Source organism: Halichoerus grypus, chromosome 10 (genome assembly GCF_964656455.1).
Source record: "Halichoerus grypus chromosome 10, mHalGry1.hap1.1, whole genome shotgun sequence".
Taxonomy (NCBI): domain Eukaryota; kingdom Metazoa; phylum Chordata; class Mammalia; order Carnivora; family Phocidae; genus Halichoerus; species Halichoerus grypus.
In genome coordinates this window covers 71,969,957-71,994,582 of record NC_135721.1, presented here as the reverse complement: position 1 = coordinate 71,994,582, position 24,626 = coordinate 71,969,957, and the positions used below count along the sequence as shown (strand labels likewise).

General features: G+C 49.5%; 1 protein-coding gene and 1 long non-coding RNA gene across 2 annotated transcripts in view; one reads left to right on the top strand and one right to left on the bottom strand.

The window, feature by feature from the left end:
- EPAS1 (endothelial PAS domain protein 1) overlaps positions 1-24,626 on the top strand; it is an 82,555-nt gene that overhangs the window by 37,771 nt on the left and 20,158 nt on the right. The window contains exons 2-6 of the mRNA XM_036121685.2: positions 8,188-8,378; positions 16,597-16,748; positions 17,164-17,248; positions 20,679-20,797; positions 20,917-21,122. Of these exons, the coding sequence (XP_035977578.1) occupies positions 8,188-8,378; positions 16,597-16,748; positions 17,164-17,248; positions 20,679-20,797; positions 20,917-21,122 (753 nt within the window). The remainder of the gene's footprint in view (positions 1-8,187; positions 8,379-16,596; positions 16,749-17,163; positions 17,249-20,678; positions 20,798-20,916; positions 21,123-24,626) is intronic.
- LOC144379237 (uncharacterized) lies at positions 7,256-9,446 on the bottom strand. Its single transcript, XR_013441837.1, has 2 exons — positions 8,858-9,446; positions 7,256-7,490 (listed from the first exon to the last, which is right to left on the bottom strand). It is a non-coding gene; the product is annotated as an uncharacterized LOC144379237 (long non-coding RNA).

Genomic DNA, 24,626 nt, shown 5'->3' with positions numbered 1-24,626 from the left:
TTCCACCGTCTCTCTTTGGGTGTGTTAACATGGATATGGCACGAGGGAAAGAGGAAGCCTAGGATAGCCTAGGTGACTGGGCAGGGAAAGAGGGAAAGTTGCTGAGAAGGTGTGCACATCCTGCTTTCCTTCCCCACCCCCACCCCGACCCCCATACCTCCCTCTGCAGCCCCGCTCCGTAGTGGTTGTCATCGGCCATGGTCCTGGAAACGCTGATGTTGTTCAATCCCCAGCTTTCAAGGGGCAGTCACTGAGAGGCAGCTGTGGGGAGCGGGCAGCCAGCAGCATGTGTGTCCTCTTTTATCATAAAAAATAAATTAGAGAGCAACACCTGGTACACAGTGACCATTGTGTTGTTTATAACACCTAGAAACTAGAAACCATGACCGAGCAAGAGTATGGTGCGTTGTGATATGCTCACAAAATAGGATGTGGCTGGCTCTCGTGAAAACTTTAAAGAATTCTTTAAAATGTGATAAAATATTAAGAAGCCATAAATCTAATGAAATCTCAATTTGTTTTATTTATACCTTTCTGTACTTTTAAAATTGCCTACACTAAACGCGTATTACCCTTATCTTCACCAAAGCATTTTTTAAAAAGGAAACGATTTAAGATAAGCAGGGTTATAGGAGGGTAATGAATAACGAAGTTCTATTTGCCACTGTCGGACATGTCTGGTGTTGGTTGGCAGTGGGCTCCCCGATCATGTGTCCTTGAAAAAGTCAGAACTCGGGGCTTTTGTCCCAGCTCCACGCATTCCCATTGCCTTTCTGAGCTTCATTTTTCCTCATCTCCAAAATGGGGATGATGGTACTTGCTCTTTTCTATCCTGCTGGGTGAGATTTACAGATTAGCTCATAAAGTGCTTTATAAACTGTAGTGATTGGTACAGTTCCAAAGTGGTATTACTCCTAACACGTCAAATAAAGAAAACCCTGCTAAGGCTTGGGCTCCGTGAGGCTAAGCGTGGCCCCAGTTCACCACGGTCACTCCTTTATACTCGCCTGGCTTTTCCCAGCTGGGCTGGGGACTGCACCTGTCCTCAGATTATATAAGGAGCTGGGTCATCTGGAGCCCCACATGGGCTGTAGCTATGGGGCTGCTTGGTAATTGGGTGTGCGCTCTTCTCGGAGGCTGCCTGGAGCCCAGAAGCCCACTAGATAAGCATCTCCAGTGGGCCCCAAGCAGAATTGACCATTAGAGGGCCATGTTGGGTGGGCCCCAGACATTACTGTCAGCTCTGAATGCAGTCCAGGCCCGCTCTCTGGGGATACGGACCGTCTGAGTAGGTCAGGGAGGCAGGAGCTCGGCCCCAGCAGAGGCGAGGTTGGGAGGCTGAAGTATGAGACACTTTCCGGGATTCCCCCTTCAGGGAAGGGATGAGTGGAGACATCCACTCCTGCCGTAGCCGCCCGACCCCTCAGCCCCTCTTTGTATCCCCTCTTCTAGGACTGCTGGTATACTAGTCTGTAGTATGTCTTATCTCCCAGTGGGGCTTGGTCTCCTTCAGAGCAGAGCCCGTGCCCCTCACCAGAGGTGTGCATGTAGAAGCAGATGGATGCTTTTTTTCCCCTCGTGGAGGTCTGTCTGATCTGCCCAATTCCTCCTGAATTTCTTCTAGTTTGACTGGTTAACATTGATGCCTTTACTCCCCTCTATAATAGATTCATATGCTAATCACCACCGCCTTTGGATAAACGTCAGAATTCACCCAGGAGTTGGCCACCAGAGTACCACCCGGTTCGACGCACTTTTGCCACTCCTTTGGAATTGCCTGTAGAACCAAAGACCATTCTTTGGAGTACCTTCAATTGTGGCAAGGCCTTATCTCTGAGGGCACATTTCATTCTTTCAAACAACCAACATCCATCCACAGCCAAGTCTGGTGACTAAAGGAGGTGGGCGAACACGATAATATTGTTTGGGGTTGAAAATGAAGTGTGTTCTATGAAGTGTGATGACTGATTTTCTTGTGTGGCTCTGAAATTCATTCTAAAAGGCCTCCCAAAATACTTAGAGCAACGGTTAGTTTCAGAAACAGACCCGGGTGTCAGGCCTCTGAAGACACGTGATCACAGGCGTAGGAGCCTGTGGTTTGGTAAACCCTCCAGGTGATTCCGCTGGAGGCCGAAGTTGAGAATCCCTGCCCTACCAAAACAGGACCAGTGCTGCCACAGAGTTTAGCTGAGGATCAGATGAGATGGTCCATGAAAATGCACCTCGCCCCAGTGCCCATAAATACCAGTTTCCTTTTCCTTCCACCAAAACCAAAGAACAGAAAACAAACCTTTTCATTTTGAGCTGACTGCTTTGCAATACTGGTTCCCAGCCCTGGGTGCGCATGGGAATCACATGGCAAGCTTGGAGACCCCCGATGCCCCAGCTGCACCCCAGCCCTATTAAATCAGACTCTGGGGGTAGGGGTATGAGCAGCCAGGATTGAGAAGCACCCGCATTGGCTCTGCTCTGATATTATCCAGCCAGCTATCAGCCCCTGGGTGTGGGGGCCCAGCCATTCCTCCTGATCTCTGGGACCTGAAGCTCCTCCCTTCGGGCAGCCCTTGTGCACACAGCCTCACGGAAGAGTCACGAGACCCCTCCCCATGGCATTTGACCTTCATTTCCTCCACTCACACCCTCCTGCGAGTTGGCACCAGCTTAGAATTTCACCACCAACCCATAGACTGGTTCAGGCTGGCTTAATTAGCTTCAGTCTCCCTCCCTCCCGGCTGAAATCCATTCTGCTTCTAGGCCAGCTAACCGTATAGGGTTAACAGGCCTAGTGTTATGGTACCCTGGTGGCCCACAGACATTAGGCACGGAGTCCTGCTCCTGCTGAAGGTCAGGAGAGAATAGCTAATTAAGGAACCAGCCCCATTGGTGCAGCTGGAGACATCCTGGGAGCCCCCACACCAGGCTGTGTTCACCTGGAAGTCGGCAGCCAGGATCATCTTGATCAAGAGCTGATAATGGTTCGATTATTGACTTAAGCCAAGCCTGGAGCCAAGATCCAGAAGTGAAGGAGACATTTATAAGATAACAGAGCTCTGGACACAGGTCTTTCCTGGCTGAGATGTGGCATATACCCACAGGAGCTTGAGGTCAGTTTTGCTTTCTCTTCTGACCAGCTGCCTGCTCCTTAAGTGGTTGCTTCCCTTAGGATCAAATGTTTCAGAGTGTGAGTTTCCATGGTAAGCATAAACTCGTAGGTATTATCATGTCAAAGAAAAGGACAGAAATGTGTTCCCCACCTGCAGTGTGGAGAGGAACATTCCTACAGGCTGGACCTGCAGCCTTCAGGGAGTCACCTCGAACGTACCCCCCTCTCCACACCCCAGGCCCGCAGTGATGGAGGCTGCATCCCTCTCAGGCCCACAACACTGACCCCTCCTTCCTCCCCCACCCCATGCAAACTCAGTGCCTCTTAATCCTACTGCTGAGTCTCCAGGTCTTTTTCCAAGCTGAGTGGGTGCTCCCTTAAGGACAGAGAATCTTTATGTCACTGTGTCCTTTTCAAATCTTAACCCTCCCCTTCTCCCCGTGGTGTCTGTGAGCATCCAATTTGTGGGCAAGTGTCTAAGACGGCATGTAGCAAGTTAGAGGTGTGCGATCAGCAGCAGTTTCCTTGCTGCCTGTGGGAAAATCTTTGATTTTGGACCCGGAAGAATTCAGTTGGAGACAATGTCTTTTATCAAGTTACTGAATCTCTCTAAATCTCTGCCTCTTCATCTATTAAGTGGGGATACTAGTTCCTCTCCCTCGGGGTTGTTATGAGAAACAAATGAGATAGCACATACAGGGGGAGAAAGTGGATTCTGACCCTCAAGCGATGTAAGGGTGGTGTTCCGTGTCCTTCTGGGGTCAGCTGAAATCCTGCCTCCCTGGGTAGGTTTCCGTGACCTTGCTCAGACTGACTCTCGTTTCTTATCTTAACCGTGTACGCTGTTTATTGCCCGTACGTATTTCCGTGGTTAAAGGAGGTGTTTCAGGTTGTTGGCTCCCTAACAAGACCACATGCTCCTCACAAGCAGGGTGCACCTTATCTGCAGTGCAGTTGCACGAGGCCCAGCACGGAGTTCAGTAAATGCCTCTGGGTCTGCAGGAGGATACCATTAGCCAGGGCCATATTTATGTTGTGTGTCCCGTACACCAAGTATTGTGCACCCAGGACCACCCTGTGGTTGCAGGAGAGCCACCAAGAAAGACAGCAAGCACTTCGTAGAAAGAGCAATTTGGAATAAGAAATAAATTTGAGTCTTTTCTGATGATTTCGAAAACTTAAGATAAACCATTGTTTTACGAGAAACCAGAGAATTCTAAAGTGCCATGTCTAGAATTGTCAAAAAAAAAAAAAAATGCTGGTCTGTTGCAGGTAGTTCTAGGACCTATCTAGAGAGAGAAAATAAAGTGCAAGTATTTTAGGAAATGAAGCCTCATTGACCTGAGAAGCTTCAGCAATCTAACACAAACTCGTCAAGATCAGCCTGACCCCCAGTTACACCTCCAGCCCTGGGACCGCGTTGATTTGGCGATGAAGAAGAGCTGTTATGGCCAAACTCTGAACGTGACACTCAGATTTGCCAGGTGTCATGATAGTTTTCATCTGTGGAGAGCTTTCTAGTATTTCCAACCCTTGTACACTCATCTCCTTTGATCCTGACAAATAAGATGTGAGTCTCTCCCATTTTACATACAAGGATATAGGGGCACTGAGAATGTATTCTCTAGCCCAGATCACATGGTTAGGTAGTCTTGTGGCCAGTATATTAAAAACACCAGTCCTCCTGACTTCCAGCCTCCTTTTCTACTTGCTAAGAGGCCCAATCCGAGGTAAATTGCGTGAGGAAGTAGGCCGTGTGTGCATCAGTTAGGAAGGTCTTACCTTCACACTTGGCGTTAATTATGCTTGTTCTTCAGTGTTGCTAATTAAATGAGAGCAGTGTTACACATTTTTGTTCTTCCAGGAGTCAACATTAGACAGATATCTCTGGGCTGTGTCAAGGTTAACTAGATAATCTAATTAAAGTCATGCTAGCCCCAGAGTGCAACTGTAAAAACAAGGTAGCTAAAATGGAGCTCATGGCTTTTAGAACAAGAGGCTGCATGCGATTCTCAATCTTTCTAAATGTTAAGATGTTGCGGTTTCTTTATTTCTTGCTAACACCGCTATCTCCTGGGGTTAAGCAGTGGAAAGAGTATTAGCCTAGGAAGTGATGGGTTCTAGCCCTCGCTCTGCCACTGATTAGCTGGATTGCCCTAGGTGAGTAACTTAGCCTGGTCTGGCCTGTTTCCAGATCTGTGGAATGGGGGCAAGAGCAATGCGTGTCTTGCCCATCTCACATGCAGGTTGTGAAGATGGAATTAGACACGGAGCACCCGTGTGTCTCAGAACTTCTAAGTGTCTGCTCGCTGACTGCATGCTCTCCAAGGCAAGCAGGCATTGACTTTGTGACCTTGGGCAAGTTACACTTCACGTCTGAGCTTCTGTTTCCACATGTGGACTCAGCACCTGCCATATTGTCATTAGGATTATAATGTCACATATGTAGGGTCCTTGGTGCGGTGTTGAAGCACAAAAGTGGGTATGAATAAACTGTGTGGTCGAGGGAACATGGTAGGACCCAAGTCTCGAATGCCATTGCCAGACAGAGCATCAACTCCAGGCTGCATTTTTCCCCTCCTGGCTCTTCCTCTCTGCCTTGTCTGTTCTTGCACTCCAAGGAAGGGGCAGTAGCAAAGGGAAACTGTGTGCCTGCAGACATTGGTATTCATGTCGCAGCCTGTGCTGGGGATCCCTTCTACCCAGGATCGCTTCTCTAGATGCCCTAATGACTGGTCATGTGTTGATGATGCTTTTGTCGGGGAGCACAGGTTGGTGCTAGAGAATGGAATCCAGCATCTTGAAGACGCTGGCTCTCCCTTACCTGCTCTCATGACAGACAGGTGTGAAGTGTACAGTTTTGGTGTCCTGTCCCCTCCCAGCCTCCTTCCCTGTGCCAGGACATCTGCAAACCTTGAACAGTTGCTTTTGCTCCAAGGTCAGGTGTCAAGATTCACATGCAAATGGGAGGGACTCCTATACAAACTACTGTTCAAGCTGGGGTGTGGGAGCAAGCCGGTCCTAAGGGCTGGCTCTGAGAGAGTGCAGATGGTGGGGTATGGGTAGGGGGTGAGGGTTCAGAGAATGGACGTGGGGGCAGCGGAGGAAACAGGAGTTCGGGAAAGGAAACAGCAAAGGGAGAGGGGACAGGAAAAAACAGTGTCACCCATTTCACTATTTTTCTGAAGGTTCTCCCTGCCCATCAACAGCCGCTGGGTATTCTTCCCACAGTCTGAATATATGATGCATAATCCATCCAGGGAGCTGGGTGCTCTGTTTTTTTTTTTTTTTTTTTTTTTTTTTAATGCAGCATGTTGTAAAGTGAAACAGTGCCTCTGCCCAAATCTTGAGGGGTTTGAGAGGCATGTCAACATTCCGTGAATCCCAAAATACCGATCTCTGGCCAGATAATAGGCTGCAAAACCAAACAGAAGGAGAAGCCTCGGCTGGCTTTGGAAATCTCAAAAGGGAGGACAGAGGGAGCGAGCTGGAGCTGGTTGGAGGAGGTCTTGAGAACCACGAACTGCATTGGACAGTTTATTGAAAAATACATTTTTTTTAAAGAAAAACTTGTTTATTAAACAAGAAATACAGGTTATTTATAGAAACATAAGAAAATACAGACAAGTACTAAAAAAAAAATAATAATAATCCCCCCTAGCCTCACTAATGGATGAAAGCCTAGATTCTGGGACCCACCTGCCTGGTGTAAAGTCACTTTCCCACGTACCTGCCCAAGGGTGCAGGTGAATTACCTCACCTCTGTGCATCTGTTTTCCTCATCTGTAAATTAGAGATAACAATAATACTACTTCCAAGGGCAGTTGTGAGAATTCAGGAACCTAATGTAGTAGTACTTAAAACAGCTCCTGGAATACAGTAAACACTATATATGTGTAGCTATAAGAATAATATTTTTATTATTTTACTCTATTTCGAGACTTTTTCCTATGTAATCTATAAGAAGTATTATGCAGAATACCTATATTTCTATGAAAATAGGTTATACTATACTCTGGTAACATTTTTACTCCGATCATTTTTTTCAGGGACTGATTTGTTACTAGTATTAGCAACATGGACTGCTTACAGTTGGGATAAACCTGTGGTAAAGATTTTACATAAATTATCATATCCAATCCTCACAATAACTCTGTGGGATGATTACTTTATTACCATTATACAGATGAGAAAATAGAGTCTGAGCGGTTTAAACAGTCGATGTGTACAGAGCTGGCAAGCGGAGAAGTTAGAATTTCAATCCAGGCAGGCTGGCTTTTGAACTTGCCTGTGTTAGGACTTAACTTAATCTTATGAGAAGATTTAGGATTTCTTTAAGATTTCCTGCAAGAGGTAGGTTTGGGTGTGTGTCCTCGTTCCTTGTGTCCTGCGAAGAACAGGAAAGTGAGCGTGAGACAGGCTGCTAACCTATGCTGACAGGATGAGAGAGAAAACGTGTTCGCGCTCACTCCTTTTTAACCCTTGCCAGCTGTGTGCTCTGGGACACCAGGCTGACAGGTGTCTGGCTGGCTGTTTCTTCTTGGGCTTGGGCTCTAATGGCATTTCTAGTTTTTACCGTGGAGATCACTCTCTGATACAAAATGGGATCTGAGGTCCAGTCGTGGGCTTCATGTTTTCTAAGTGCGTTTTATCCAGAAAGAGGGCCTCGAAGCAGTTTTTCAGCGTGTTCTCCAGGGCCTTTGACACAGCCACCTGCGCCCGTGGCCCCAGCCTCCTCACACTTCCCTCGCCATCCCGGGGTCCTCATCCCAGTCCTCAGATAACCCAGGACCAAGTCGCAGGTATTGCCAGGTGATGAGTCGGGAAGTCTGCGCTCAAAGCCCTGGTGTGGGCAACACAGGTGTGCGAGAGGAGGGAGGCAGTTAGAAGCACGAGCACACGCGAACGCAGGGCTGCCGGTGTACGGCAGAGGCCGCGTGTGCTTGGACGACAGGTGTGAGCCGCATCCACTCAGTGGGAGGCTCTGGCTGCACCACAGTGTGGGGCCCTGGGGATGTCCTGACCAGGGGCGTGAGAGGATGACAGTGACATTTCAGGAACTAACCCCTCCTCTCTGAATTCAGGAGTAGCTCGGAGAGGAGGAAGGAGAAGTCCCGGGATGCCGCCAGGTGCCGGCGGAGCAAAGAGACGGAGGTCTTCTACGAGCTGGCCCATGAGCTGCCCCTGCCGCACAGCGTGAGCTCCCACCTGGACAAAGCCTCCATCATGCGGCTGGCCATCAGCTTCCTGCGCACACACAAGCTCCTGTCCTCAGGTGAGCCTGGCAGCCTCCCCCGGGCTGGTGCCGACGGAAGCTCCCCCGTGGTGCGGGAGCGGGGAGGCCCCTGGGAAGGCGTCTGCTGAACCTCCGCCCACACGGAGGCCACCACTGGGGCTCCGTTCCTTCGTTCTCAACCCCTCCTTTCCGGCAGTGACCCTTACAATGAATACGGCCATGGGGCGCCGAGCAGGAATGGGACCAAGGGAGCGCATGGGCACCCAGAAGCTGAGGAGGGCAGCAAGGGCCCGGAGAGCAGGAGACGCTTTTGCCAGCTTCCCACTTGGCCGGCCAGCCGCCAGACCCACACTCCACTCCAGAGCGTATCTTTAGGAAGCACTTTCGTGCTTATCTTGCAGCTACCTTCTCCAGAAGGGCAGCCGTGTGCCCGTGCGCTCTTTTCCCTCTCACTAGCCAGCATGCCAGACAAATCATGTGGTGTCTCTCGCCTATAAAAAGGGGTTAAAAGCACTTACCGCACAGGGCATCTGTGAGAACGAGAGGAGGTGAAGTCTGCCGCACCTGACCCGGCCATACTCCTTCACGCTGCAGAGTCCTTGGCGGATAACAGCCTCCCCACAGAACCAGCTAATTCTCACCCTCCCTGGTATCACAGCGACTCTCAAGTTCACAAAACTTTTTTTTTTTTTTTCCCCTCCGAGTTCACAGTCTTCAAAACACCATTTCCTGTTCGTCCTGACCAGAAAGAGGCAGCCTGGGGAGCTTTCCAGTTTCAGATCCTATGTGACAGTCCCGTCTGGTCTCGGTTTCATAAGGAAACTGGGTGGCAGGTAGTGCCTCTCCCATGTAGTGGAGCTGCTGCAGTGCGGCGCCCCAGCCGGGGAGCCTGAGGGAGGCAGGCAGGCAGGGGGAAGGTTCTTTTGTGGTTGGTTCTCAGTTTTCCTGAGTGAGCCTGGTGCCTTGGAGCTGGTTGACTCTGCCATCCTGTTATGAATGGCTATTCTGGGAAAGAAACCCAGAGCAGAGGGAATCCAGTGCGAAGCGGGGAGGCCGGACCAGCGTGTGCTATTCTGGGCCCTGGAACACAGGAAGGATATGGGGAAAGAAAGACTTTCAGAAAATAGGATGACCACTCAGTGGGTCCAAGGGTCAGAGGGCTAACCCTGTACTGCAAATCTAGAGTCTCAGAACTGAGCAGGCAGGAGGGGGAGAACCAAGGGCAAAGACACACTCTATAAATACTTTCAAAGAAACAATGCCAAGGAATGGCAGCTTTGTCATAGATGCGACTGAAGGAGGGAACAGTGACCTGGAGACACCATCAGAGGGCACATGTGTACCTCTTTCTTTAAAGAGGCTTCTCTTTCTGGACAGGTGAGGGCAGTGTCTGGTAGTGTTGGAATCATCTTTACATACACAGAGTCTGCAGTGGAGGATAGACGGGGACCCTTTCCCCACACTAAGAAGCATCTCTTCAACTTCCCTGTTATGGTACTTGAAATTCTACTCTTAGACATGAATGCCTTTGGGTGAATCATTGCTTCCTTCCAGCACAAGGCCCATTCCTCCACCAACAGAGACCCCAAAAGGAGTAATTTATGCATCCTGGGATGTCTCTCTGATTGAATTTGGACTTGTAGAACATTGGAGAATGATGAGAAGTGAGGTACAAAAATGTTAAGGTGGCTCAAAGCCTCACACTTAGCATGTGGTGAATCTGCACCTGGAATGCAAGTCCTCTCGAATCTGTGTTTGTGAGAAAGACAGGCATGGGAGGGCAGGAGCATTCCACAGACCTGGTCAGGCAAAGACGTTGACGAGGGCTCAGTGTGGGGGGCAGAGAAGGGTTCTTCCTTGGCAAGAGAATCAAAGTTAAACAGAGGCACCTGGGGGCCAGCCCAGAGCAGCGGGGTGCAGAGATGGTCCTCACACATTCCATGAGTTGTCTCTATCCTTTCTCTTGGTGTGCGGTGTTGATTTCCGTGCTCTCCCCCACATAATTATCCTTCTCAGTGGTTCAGAGGTTGGCTTGGAGAGGGCCGTGAATCAGAGGCTGGGTCCCCTGAGCACGTCTGCCTTTCCTGTGTGCCGGCGTGAGCCCCCCGCATGCCAGCCCCACCCCAGGAGATAGGACTACAGCGAGACAGCACGCACCCCCGCTTGGGAGCTGTTGCAAGTTGTGGGCACCAACTGCCTGCCCTCTGGCGGGACTTGGCCCCAGACTGACCAGAGCCTCAGCATGTCCGCTCTGGTCCTCTCTGTCCAGGAGCAAAATGACAGAAAAGGATAAGAAGTGTCTACATTTGGCCATCTGGTCCTGGTGTCCTTGACGGAGCCATTCTCATAAAACAAGCATCATCCAGGGGAGGAGGAGGAGGTGGATGGCTTTTCAAGGCCCCGTTTCTCTGCCTTCTCTTCCAGTCCTGCCGCACATTCTTTAGACCAATTGTGGAAATCATTTTCAGGAATTGCGTGTGAGATGGGGTCGTTTTTTTTCTTTCTTAAATCACAGTTTGCTTTTTCAAAACGTGGATTCCCGTGGAAAGGAGCACAGGACTTGTGGGCAGAGCGACCCACACTGGAACCTCAGTTGTACAGTCTTCTTTACAAGTTTGTGAGCATCTCTTCACCACCTTTGAGCTTTACTTTCTCGTCTGCACAAGGGCAATCCCAGTACTTGCCTTGCTGTGCTATTTGAGGATGGGGAGAAGTGGCTAGAAAAGCCCTTCTCCTCTTGTCTGCCACATCTGAGGCTCTCCGTAAGTGATAGCTTAGAAATAAAAGTTATGATGAACAAGCAAATTGATTTATACTAAGTATAGGCTTCTGGAGAAATGATGTCAGCGGGAACCCAGTGGAAACCCACACTCATACTGTCTTTTTACCCACCGGTCAGCAGTGCCTATCAAAATGCAGAGTAGCCAAGTTTTTCCAAGTCAAAACAAACCACAGATTCATCACTGAAGCATTTCTAACAAAGGTGAGCACCAGGGTTGGCTCACTTTAAAATAGGAAATAGCTGGTTGCATACCTCAGAGTTCAAAAGGCTAAAAAAGACCAGGTTTTGCTTTAGAAAAGTTTCTTCTTTACTTAGTAACATGCTTCCCTTTGATTTTCACAGTAGGCTGTTCTGTGTGGGAATGTTGGAGAGGAAATCTCAGCACTGAGAAATTCAGGCTGGGAGTCGGGGCAGCTGATTGAGATTCGTATCACAGGAAGCAAACTGAAACAATAGCTTTATGATATTAGCTTCCACGCTGGGCAGAGAACAGAACACACTCTGACGGGAACATCAGTGAAAATACCGCTTGATTGTCTTAAATCCTCTTTCAAGATGAGCGCCGCAAACCATGACCAAATGAGGCTCACTTCTGCATTCAGAGGGCATTAGACAGCAGTAAATATGCAAAATTTGTCTTTCACTACAAAATTGATTTTTGGCTTCCCCACACTCAGATGTGGTGAAATCAAATTGATTTTACACGATTGCTAGAGGTCATTGTGTAGCAAGGTTTCGAAAGAGAAATGTCAGGTTTATTATTGATGCATTGGCATGAATGAATCGATTCATTCATGCTTTGCCCCACTCACCTCCCAAATCAAGGCCTTTTTCGGTCCTTTTTGGAGAGGAGCTGAGAAGCCAATTCATGCCAGGATGTTAAAGACTGAAAGCAGCTAATGTACAATCTCTTCCAGAGATAATGACCTTGTTCAGATCACTCCCTTAACTTAAAAAAGTCTGGTCAATCAGCAGGTGTTTGCTGACCCCAGCCCTGTGCTATGTCTTATAAAGGGTATACAAGAGGTAAGATAGGATAATAAGTTACGTAAAGAACAAAGGAATGAGTCTCTAATGGTGGACTTTCCAGGCCCTTTGGGAGGCCAGCAAGATCAGGTAAAACACAGTGCCTTCTGCCAAAGATGGGAGGGTCGCCCAAGCCTACTACCAGGTAATGGTAGTGGAGGGTCTACGGGCCTGGGAAAGCTGGAGTGAGGAATCGGTTTTAAAAAGAAAGCCTCTGTAATGATACCTAAGTGGTGTCTGAACCAGGAAGATCAGATCAGCATGGTTTTAAGAATCGTCAAAGAACTTGTCAGAGGGGGAAACAAAGACGATGACCCTCTGCTAGAATAAAGACCGATCCTGACCAGCAGGGCCTTCTCACAGTCTGGTCTCAGAGACCTGGTCTGGAGCATCTCCCCTGCCACCCTGCCACCCTGCCTGCTCACCCCAGACGCCCGGCTCCTGCTGCCCACGGGGTCCCGCCCCACATGGGTGGTGCTGCCTGAAGGAAATGAGCGGTGCTCCGGAAAAAGTGCTCCGAAACCTCAGCCCGCGCATATCCTGGCTGTGGGGAGTCGTCATCAAAGCCTGTTTACTGGGGCTATTTTTAGCATTAAAGAATCTTGTTGTGCTCCCCAGGCTGAGCATGCTTGGTCTTAGCACAGCACCTCTGATTCCGATCCCTCTTCAGGGGGGTCAGACCCTGAAGGGTCCTGGGAAGCAAGTAACTGAGACCTAGAGCCCACGGTGATTTAGAGACCCCACGGGGGGCTTCTCAAGCACCTACTGTGGGCTCCTCTTTATTTAGCACCAAAGGTTTCTTCTGGATTGTCGTGTAACCTTATGGTCTTATGGTGGTCTATCTTCGTCTTCCCCACCAGTCTGTAGATTCCTTGAGTGAAAAGATGGCTCTTACACCCTTCAGTATCCCTGATTCTCCCTAGGATGGGACTGAGCACACAGGGACCCTTGTTGACAGATGGCCTGACATTTCCTGCCTTGTACCCAGCGTAGGGCAGACACATAGTAGGAGTATAGTAACGGCGTAGTGACTAGGTGACTCTTGTATGTGCCTGACACTGAGTCGGAGATCATTGATGCCGTAGGGAAGATCTGATGCTCCCAAGAAAGAGCAGGAGAGGACGCAGAGCAGTCTTCAGCAGAGGGTGACAGGCATGCGCCCCTGGCCCCTAGGGTGAGGGTCTGCCTCCGGCCCTGCCGTCTTCACCCTCAGCCCCAAGCTGACAGTGAGCCGGCCGGGTTCCTACAGAATCCCCCAGGAGGAAAAGCAGGTGCTGCAGGAGCGAATAGTTCCACAGAGGAAAGAGGCCAGGTTGTCCCAGGGGTCCCTTGGGGCAGGCCCGCTGGCTTCCTGGTCCTCCAGCCATTGTGACTTCAGTTCCAAGATGTTCTGTTTCCATTCGTGGTCCCTGAGCGCCCCTCTCCCTTCCTCCCAGAGGCCGGCTGGCCGGCTGCTCTTGCCAATTCACCACCTCCTGGAATCAAGTGTACTGGGCACGGATGGAAACCAGTTTGGCTGGGTTGGAACTGTTAAAAACAGGAAATTTTAAGCAGAACTATTTCCTCTGGGCCTAGTTAACCCAAATAGGGTTGTCTTGGGATTACACCAGATTTTGATGTCAGTGTTGCCACTGAGATCAAAGAAGTTGAAGAGAAAAAAAGTCTTCTCACTAGGCCAGAACTCACAGAACTGGCCTTTGCTGTCTAGAGAAGGTGGTCACCTATCTGGTGTGATTTAATGGTGCTGGAAACCTCTCCTCACCCATCCCCAAAATAGGTCACCACCTGCCAAAACAGTTGGATTTTCCCAGCATTAAGGGTCACTCCTAGGACCTTGAGTTATGGCAGTGATCCTCAGCCTGTGGTCCTAGCAGCGTCCACGTCACCTGGGAACTTGTTAGAGAAACAGATTCTCGGCCCCCACCTGAGACCTACCGAATCAGGGACTCTGGGCAAGGGCTTATCCAAGGCCAGCTTCATGAGTGTGTGACCTATGCAGTCCCACAGGGCTCCATGCTCAGAGGGGCCTGGACTTGGTTAAATTTTTCAGCAAGAGGCCCCACATTTCCCCACTGGGGCCCACAAGTTATGTAGTAGCCCCAGGCCCTGAAATCCTTGCTTTAGCAAGCCCTGCAGGGGATGTTGGTACACGCTCAACTGTGAAAGCACTGAGTTCCATCACCATCTCTCCTAAAGCCCCTATTCAGATATGGCCGTTAGCTGGAGCATCAGCATTGGCAGTGGCCACACCCCCACCTAGAACTTGGGCTCGTCATCATCTGTTCAGCTGACTAGTTAGTTGGCAGAAACCCTAAGCGGGGATCACATGTGGGTATGTGTGGGGTATAAGGCCATCCCCAGATGGTCTCCCTTCCCAGAAGCTAGCTAGGGTGTGAAGAGGAAAGAATTTCCCTCCTCTGTTCCACCATTTTAGCAAAACAGAAGGGAAGTCACCAGGATGCTGCCCTCTGTAGCCCAACTCTTGGCTCTGAAGGCGAGCCCACCCCTGGATGGGCCTGCTCTGTTCCTCTGTTCTCTGGCACATCTGCTGATCTTGTGTCCGGAAGGTGGCTTGTCCCCAGTGCTGCCACTGAAGCCCCTTGGTAGAAACCTCTCCTAATTTGGATTTGTTCTTCTCGAGGAGTAACAGCATATAGCCCAGAGCTTAAATTTAGGGGCTCAAGGGAAAAGAGAACCAAATAAACCCAGTGCCCTCGCAGAGAGGCCTTTGGACCTCATTTCATAGTATCCCTGCCTTCCTTGCCAAGTGGCCCAGAAATCAATTGCATTTTACATTCCCTAGAACAGTCTCAAGTTGGAAGGTGCCTTTTAGTTAAGTAAATATTAACTTTTATAAAGGACAAATTACTCTCTGATCCCCTTGTTCTATAAATTAAATGAGGTCTACTTGGCGTGATGTTTGTCCTGGATGAATGCAAATTTTTGTTAAGTAAAGGTATATTTGGAGTTAAATAATACAGTAGGAAAAGCAGGGCCGAAATAAAGTCTGTACCTGGGGACAGCCAAGGGCCTGGGGCCTGAGAACTTTGTTTGGGACAAGAGTGGAGCCTACATTTTGTCTGCTGTGTTGCAGCTAGCAGAAGTGTTCTTGAAAGGCTAGGGCTACTCACAGTGGTTGGCTGGGGAGTGGGTGCCTCCCCAGGTTGCCCCTAGCAACTGCTTCTCCAGAAGCCTGCCGTGAGTGCAATGGCCTCCTCATGCGGTTCTTGCCCCTCTGGTCTTCACTGTCTCTCTGCAAACCATCAGCATGCCTTTGCCAGGTGATTCTCCCCAAAGCAGTGCTCTGAGATGCCGCTGCTCCAGGATGCCACACCCACCTCAGCAGCCCAGTTACTAAGTCTGGGAAATGGAGCCTCCTCTTTGGCCAGATGGGTATCTTCTTAGTCCCCAGGGAGGGAGCTTGCTCTAGGCTCTACCACCTCCATGTTTGCCCAGTGTCTGCCCAACCCAACCTGGCCCACAAAGTTCTTTGGCTTTACAGAGTGAGTGCCTGTTTTTCATGAGCCTCTTCAAATGCCCTTTTGTGGAACAGTTGTCTCTGACCACCTCAGAGTGATCCCATGAGCACTTACTGTCTACACTCTTCTTTGGTTGCCCAGCTCTGTTGCCCCTGAGTTTTTACTTAGATTTGCGTCTCTGTGTGCTACACATCCCCTGTCTAGGCTTTGAGCAACTTTAGGGCAGCAACAGGATCCTAGAGGGAACAGAAGGGAAGAAAAATCACAGTGATTGGTGGTGTTTTGGGCATTTTAAATACTTATTTAATCCTTACGACTCAAAAAGATAGAAATTATTATTTCCATTGGGCTGATGAGGAAACTGATATTCAAAGAGGTCATTAGCCAAAGTCATAGCCTAATAAGAGGAATAGAACCTGTGTCTCTTTGACTCCATAGTCCATAAATGGTGAGGAGTGTACTGCTGGATTCAGCTCTGAGCCTGCGAACCAGTCTTTGCAGCCTCTGGCAAATGAGCAACTGCCTCTCTCTAAGCCTCGTCTATAAGACGAGACAAAGAATAGTACCTACCCCCAGGCATTGTAGAGATTATATAGTATGCTCAGTGTAGTACCTGATGTGCAGTCATTGCTCAGTGTACATTAGCGGGGAAGGTTATGGTTCCTAGTATCACTGTGACTTCTGTCACAATCATGACACCTGCTGCCGCCGTTATCCCTAAGCCCAACAGTATGCTGCCACGACAGCTTCACCACCTGCAAAGCCCCATCAGGGTGTCCTCTGTGTAGTGGTGCTTATCAAATACCCGCTGCTTGGGCATGTGCTGGACTCTTAGATTGTTGGCAGTGTGCACTTCTGGAAAAGTCCACATAATGCCTTTGAGGCATCCCTGGCAGATGTTTGTCCGTGCCAGTCACATCTGTCTTAGTACCACATTCATGTAAGCCATCCGACCCCCCTCTCTTTCCAGTTTGCTCTGAAAATGAGTCTGAAGCTGAGGCTAACCAACAGATGGACAACTTGTACCTAAAAGCGTTGGAGGGTTTCATTGCCGTGGTGACCCAAGATGGCGACATGATCTTTCTGTCAGAAAACATCAGCAAGTTCATGGGACTCACACAGGTGACATCCTCCTCTGGCTCTTTCAGAAAGGGAAAATGTTTCCATTTGGGGGTAGAAATGAGTGGAGGGTACTGATCGCATTCCTCCTGACCTCTCCCTGCCTGTGCCCACCCCGCTCCTCTCTAACCTCAGGTTACAAGCCTCAGGAACACAGTCCCAGCTCCTGGTGTTGGGGTAGGCATTGCTGGTGGACAACTCTGCTGACTAGATTAACAGACGAACCCTTGTAAATCAAGTCTCTGTCATCAATGACAGTCCTTTGTTATGTCCGCATGTCTGTGGACAGCACTGGATTGGGATAAAAAGACCTACTTCAGTCTGCTCCCTGTCTCCCAACCTGCAAGGTGGCTCAGGGGCCTCTTGGAGACTTCTTCAACAGTACGAATAATGAAGCCCAACCTTGTTTTTGAAACAGGTGGAGCTAACAGGACACAGTATCTTTGACTTCACTCACCCCTGTGACCATGAGGAGATTCGTGAGAACCTGAGTCTCAAAAGTGGTAAAGTATTCTTCGCTGTGTGTTTCCTTCCTTCTTACACCACCTGGGAGGGGATCTGCATCCCCTTTGTCTACAAATGTAGGGTTGATGGATCAGGGTCATCATGATCCAGAAAAAAAAAAAAAATGGCATCCATAAAAGATCCAGCAGAGCTTGTGGCACAGATGGAGAGCACTGGAGGGACTTGTCCTCAGAACTGTCTCCTGCTGGCCCTTCATGGTGCCTGATGCCACACTAGGAGGGCAGTCCTCTGGGTTAGGACACTGTCTCCAGCAGGTCTCACTGCCTGAGAGGCCAAGTCTCTGCCAGATGGCACCACCCAAATCAGTACACTCCTCTGTCCCCAGATGTTCACGAAACCTATTGCTCTTGTCTGTCATTGTGTAACATACCACCCAAAGCATGGTGGCTTAAATGATCATTTTATTACCCGTCATGATTCTGTGGGTTCTGTGAGCTATTCTTTTGCTCCATGTGGTATCAGCTGGGCTGCTGTTGTCTGGGGGCCGTACTAAGTGGATGACCAGGACAGCTCCCCCGCACCTCTGGGACCTTGTGGCCAGTAGCTGGAGGCTGGGACTCAGCTGCTGGCAGAGCTGGATCTCTCTCTCATGCCATGGAGTCCCAGAGGCCCTCCCTCTCCAGACCTCTGACATGTCCACTCAGGGCTCCCAAAGTGCAAAAGTAGAAGCTGCCAGACTTTCTGAAGGCTGAGTCCTGAGACTGGCCCAGCATCACTCTGCCCTTTTCTGTTGTTAGAGGGAGTTATAAGCGAGCCCCTGCTCAGGGTGGGAGGGAAGTACACAAGGCCACGAGTATCAGGAGGCACGCATGACTCATTGGGGCCACCTTTGGAGCCTAGATACCCTGGGAGCCAAAGAATGAATCTGGTCCCCTGGTAATAAGACCCACAACAGGTAGTTTTTGATGGAGAAGAGATTGAGAAGATTTCATATACTATACCCTACCTGTGGGGGTATCCAGCGGATGCCTGTGGATGGGAGGGCCCACATAAGCAGAAAGCACTTTGCAATGACTGTTGGAGCTTCTGCTTCCATCTCTTGTCACTGGGGACCTTCAGGCAAAGGCACGGATGAGGATATTGTCAAGAGGACTGAAGCTTTGAGCAAGCGGAAGTGGGGCTCAGTGACTTTCACGGTCCCTTCTGAACCAGAAATTCCAGCACTGTTCTGGGCAGATTGTGCCCATGTCTGTCCATCTCCTTTAACATCTCTCACCTGTCACTACCATGGGGTGCGTGCTTGTCCGGCCTGACCGACTGAGGCTGCGGCACCAAGCCTGCGAGGCTGGGCTTTTGTTAGCGCACACGCTGCAGAAACAGGTGCCCCGCAGGCTGCTTCCACCCCTGTGACGGGCTGAGCCCACGAAGAGCAGCAGTACAGCCCCCTCCCCGCCTGGAGCTCTCACCCAGCCCCTCTGCTCTCCCACCTCGAGGCCTCAGGCCACCTGGCCCCTAGAGTACACAGGCTGGAGAGCACTCCACGGGGCTGTTCAGTGTCTTCTCTGTGCTGCTAAGAAATCTCGCCTGCTTCTATGAGGCAGGGGCTGTCAGACTTTCTGAATCTCTTTCTAAAGCACGTGCTCAAAGCCTACGAAAATCAAAAAGTCTCTTCTCTACTCCAGAAACTCTTCGGCCTTTCGGTTCTCAGTCTGAGTTCAGCCACTGACCTAGTTTCAGTCCAACTGTGAGACCTGAACCAGGTCACTACATTGCCCTGTTCCTCAGAAGCTCTCCTTTTAGATGAATGGTATTGGACCAGGCAAAGTCTAGGACCTTCCAGCTCTCAAGCACCATGATTCATAGCATGATTCTATTCCATTTATCTGAGTAGAACGTTAGGTCTCTTGGTCCATGTGTCAAGGACTCGGGATCAAATTCTATGAATCAGCCAATCCTCATTGAAGGCGCCGGCCTGAGTGGACTCATGATCTGGAAGCAAAGGGTTAGTGTGAACACTGAGAGGAAGATAAGACCATGAGGCAGATTGTGGAAGGCTTTGAAGGCCGGGTGGAGGGCCTCGAACTTTATCCTGTAGACAGAGGGGAGCTTTTGAAAAGTTTTTGAGCAGGGGTGGGGTAATCTGACTGGGGCTATGTTTAGAAAGACTAATCAAATGGCAGAATGGGGAGAATCCAGAGGTTAGCAAGTTAGGCCACAATAGTAACCCATGCCATGGCCACAAACAAGTCTCTCCAGCCCACTTACTCCCAGCACCTGAACTAGTCCTCAGGGTAGGTCCAGACCCTAGGATATAAGAATACCTCATGATTTGTAACCCCCACCTGTGAAAATTAAAATTGGAAGGAACATCATTAAGTTTTGGAGAGATGGTTTTATAAATAATCATGATGGAGGAATGTTCTTTCTTAAAAAAAAGATTCACTTTCTCACTTTCATGTTTAAGATAGATTCAGAGATGTCAAAATTCATTTGACACAGCTTTCTGGGGATACATCCATCAAATAAATCATGGCCCTCTAGAGGTTTATGGAGGGGTGTGACTATTTGAAAACAAGGCTCTGGTTTGTTTTGTGATGCTGGCCAGGGGGCCGGAGTGTACCTGGGAAGGTCCGGACTGGAGATGGTGGTGGTGGAGGCAGAATTTCGGCTTGGACACGGGGGGCTCAGCCAGCACTTACTGCATTCATCGCTCTGTTTTATGGAAAGTGGGAAAAGCTCTGAGTCAGCAGGCATTTGGAGACCACCAGGAAGGAGGCTGTGTCATTTGTCTTGGTGATTTATTTAATTCTGGCTGAGAAAGGATCTGATCCATGTTGAGTTCATCCTCAAAATGAACTTGCTCACCAAACCCAGGAGGCTTGGGCCAGCGGTCTCTCTTGAGCCTTGACACACGTCACTTTAGGGAGAAAGCTGATGGCACAGTGTCCCGAAGACATCTGTGGCGGGTTGAAAATAGGGCACCGGAGGGTTGACGTTCGTGGGGGACAGGGCTGAAGACAAAACAGGGGTGTCTGAGAGACCTTTCTAATCTGAGAGGTTTATCCCCTTCAGGAGACGGTGGTCTCACCCAGACTGTCCCTTGGACTTCCTGCTAGAGAACGTGGGCCTGCCCTAGGAGAGACGTACCCAGATTACAGCTTCCAGTCCCTTGTTGCCTCGCTGCTGTGAAGTGAGCACTGACAATATGCTAGGTGCAGGGGGAAATAAAACAGTGTAACAACCCTCAGAAGCTTAGACCCCAGCTGGGGAGACAAGCTGGAGATGAGAAAACATTAGTCCCCAGGCCAAGATGAGACTCAGCATTCATGGCAGGCGACCGGTGCTAAGGGAGCAGATCAGTGGGAAGTATCAACAAGGCATTACCCAGAAAAATAGCACCAGGGCGCCTCTTCTGAATATAAACATAAAACCACAGTCAACCGGTGCCCTCTATTCTTCCCCATCCAGGCTCTGGTTTTGGGAAGAAAAGCAAAGACATGTCCACAGAGCGGGACTTCTTCATGAGGATGAAGTGCACAGTCACCAACAGAGGCCGGACTGTCAACCTCAAGTCAGCCACCTGGAAGGTAGGATGACATCAGACCTGGGTTGGAGTCCCCTCTCCCCCCGGCCCACATCCCACAACCCCCTCCCCCAAGACCATGCTCTTTGGCCCCGCGTCTGACCCTCCATGGCTGGTCTCCAGGTCTTGCACTGCACTGGCCAGGTGAAGGTGTACAACAACTGCCCCCCTCACAGTGGTCTCTGCAGCTACAAGGAGCCCCTGCTCTCCTGCCTCATCATCATGTGCGAACCCATCCAGCACCCATCACACATGGACATCCCCCTGGACAGCAAGACCTTCCTCAGCCGCCACAGCATGGACATGAAGTTCACCTACTGTGACGACAGGTGGGGGCCCGGGAGCGTGTGTGCCGTGGCCAGACTGTCTTACCTGCCTCTGTGTGTGTGTATGTGCGCGCGCGCGTGCACACGCGCACCTGTGGGAAAGGTATGGGTCTTGGGCATTGCTGGGTACAAGTTTGTGGACGTGTGTCTCTGTGTCATCCCATCAGTGCAGCTCAGGGGCTCCTCGTCCCATATACGGTGGTGCCCCATTGAGGCAGCTTCAGGGGCTGACGCCAGAGCGGTTCTGCTGTGTAGCTGATTGTTGATTGTTGTGGTGTGTACACAGTTCTCCACATATATGTCAGGCTCCTGAGGAAACTTCCAGGCCAGTCTCCATCCCCAGGAGACCGGAGTCTGGCGATCTCCCTCAGCACTCGCACTTCAGAGGCAGGCTGGGAGCTTCGGGGTCTGGCCTGGAAACTGCCCCACGGTTGCACGACTTCCACTGTTCTCTTCCACTAATGAGCTCTTCCCTCAGCCTTTGCTGCTTCTCTGTCACCTCCATTCCAGCCACTGCTAGCCTAATTTTGAACGCTTTTTGATAAAGGAAACTAAGCTAGATTCTAACCCCCAAAACCAGGCCCCACTGGAATTCTCCTGTGGGACAGTGATGTGGTTCAGAGTATCAACTCTGGCGAGATGACCTAGGTTCAAATTCAATAGGAAATGTTTGGCGTGAGCAGTTATTCTTACTGCAAGTTGTTCTTTATTATAAAGTTGTAGAAAGAGTACCTAAGATTGCACGTGCCCCTTCTTAGAATTGGCTTCCACTCGAGGCAAAGTCGAAGGATTTTTAGGATCCTTGAGTCATTCCTGTCCCCTCGTTTTGACCACCATGGTGCCAGGACCCAGGACCCAGGCAGCAGGTCAGTCTCTAAGTAGAAGGAGTGCTCTAACCTCATAGGGAGAAAATGTCACATATGAAGACTTTTGTCCTGGAACTCTGACACAGCATTGATTACAGTGCTTAATAGTGTTGTTATTGGGATCAGGATGAAGACTGGAGATAAAGATTGTCCCAAAGGCAGGCACTAGAGAAATCCATTCTGTGTGTAAGGTCATTCCTCAGATGGAGGCTTTGCGTTCAAATGAACATTGTGGGCGGAAGACACACTTCTGTAACGTGCACCCCTCTCTAGGCTCTCGAGATGCCACGGGAAATCCCACTGTGTAGCCCACAGGTCTGGCTGGAGGATGGGGCAGCGCTGTAGACACCTTCATCCAGCCCGGAGCAGTGGCTGTGGTGCTGGGGATGGAGCGAGCACCTCTGAGTGAAGCTCAGCCCTCAGGTGGCCCCGCAAGCACTGGGGAGACCCTGCAGTCCGAGAAAATGACTTACCATCTCTAGCTAATAGAAGACCGGCATTTTTTTTTAAGCTTAAGACTTTGATTCTTGTTAAAAGGAAGAAAAAAATTCTCTGGAAAGCATAATCTGAGGTTGTCCTCCATTCATTACCTTGTTTTGAGTGAATTTCAGGTCATTTCCTGAAAGCAGTGCTGCTTGGGATAGAAGAGGGGACAAAGACAGGAGGAACTGTCCCAACAGTGGGCGAAGAGGAAGCGGCCGCGGAACGGGGAGACCCCCGCGTGGACTGCTTGCCTCGTCTGGCTCAGGGCTTGCCGGCAGTCGGTACTGGCTCGGACGAACCTGTGACTTAGGGCTTTGTGACTCAGGGTGTGGAGGGCGATACTGCGTCTCCGTGCTGCTGGACACACTGCATTTTCAGCAAAATCCTGCCTTTCAAGAAACCTAATTACACGGCCCCAACTCGGAGTTCGGTGGTGCTGGAGGGATGAAGGCAGAGGCGCTTAAATACACAGAATGCTGTGCCTCACGGAAGCTGTGTTTAACCGATTAGCAGATTAGTTAACAAGGGCACAGACAGGGCTTAGACAGTTTATAAAGTGACTATTTTAAGTCCTTAATCCCTAAGTGCTATTTCTCTATTGCTTTGATGAAGACTGGGATTTTTTTGGTTTTGGTAGCTTGTTTTGTTTTCGCTTTCATTAGAATGGGGTAAGGTGTGCACACATGCGCCCTCTCTCTCTCCCTCCCTCCCTCCCTCCCTCCCTCCCTCTCTCTCTCTCTCTCTCCCTCTCTCCCTCCCTCCCTCTCTCTCTCTCCCTCTCTCTCTCTGTCCCTCCCTCCCTCTCTCTCTCTTTTCTCTCTCTCTCTCTGTCTCCTTAATACCCTTCTAAGATCAATGCTTCAAAAACCAACACTTACATACGATAGCTAATCAGGGGGGAGTGCTTTCCATTTTCGTTAAATCTAGGAATTCACTAGATTTGATGACATCTAACACACACTGAGGGGTGATGATTTCTTACAAGGGGATTACTCTCCCATAAGGAAAATTGAAAGAATTTGATGAAAATATAAGGCAACTGGAATCCACAAAATCACTTTTAAAGCCAGTTTAGCACTTTTTCTTCAATGTATGAAGACCACAGACATAATTAAAAAAAAAAAAAGAAAGAAAAGGGTCATGGAGAAAAGGGAAGGGAGAATGGAGAGGGGAGGGAAATAAAACAGAAGAGAGAAAAGCAGGCTGTGGTCTTGCATTGAACTCTCAGGTTCCCAGAGTCGCTGGAAGCTGAAACAACCAGCTCTGGAGCATCTGGAGTTGAGTAAAGGCACGCAGGTGACTCAGAATGCATTTGTCCTGCTCCTCTTAATAAAGGGTCAGAGGACTGTATTAGGTCTCCTAATAATTATCTAAAACATAGTAAACATTTTAAAAAGTAAATTCTGTGACACTTCACGTCTGTCACATTTACATGTATGTGGTTGACTGCTCTTGACCAGGGGAGCAATGTGGTGGCAAGGCTAAAGGAGGGTGTCCTGATTATCACTGTGATCGATGATGAACTGTCTCCATTTATGATTCACAGAGCCGTTCTACTCCCTTTCCTAAAGTACTGAGCAACCAGTGAACAACCTGGTATTTACTGAGCACGTGCTCTGTGCCTAGTTAATCCTGTGCCAGAGACCATTCTATCAAAGAAGTAAAAGAGCTTTTTCCTGATTTCCAAGAGTTTAGATATTGAGACACCAGCCACCTAATGAACCACAGTGAATGGTACAAAATAGAGCATTCCCTTCCCTGAAAAGGGGGAGAGAGGTTATTCCCAATAGTTTAACTCTAAAATGGGGGTGGTTCTTAAATTCATGTGGAGGTGCCACCTAGTGGCGAAAGAGAGTCACTGTGAAGGCAGCCGGGTATCAGGGAGGATGGGGCTGGCTGCGTGATTCATATAACCCCACTGTGATTTTATCAGTTGTAGGAGTCTTCCTGTTTCTGAGAAATAAAATATCCATGCAGATTGTGTAGAGAGGATCGGTATCAATAGGGAGAAAACGGGGTCACGGTTAACAGTGAAAATTTCAGATTAACAAAGCGGATCATGTAATCTTTACAGTTAGAGAAGCTGAAGGCAACCCTGTTTTGCCGTTGGATTGAGGCCACATAGGGCATACTAATACCAGAAGTTTACTAAATCGGA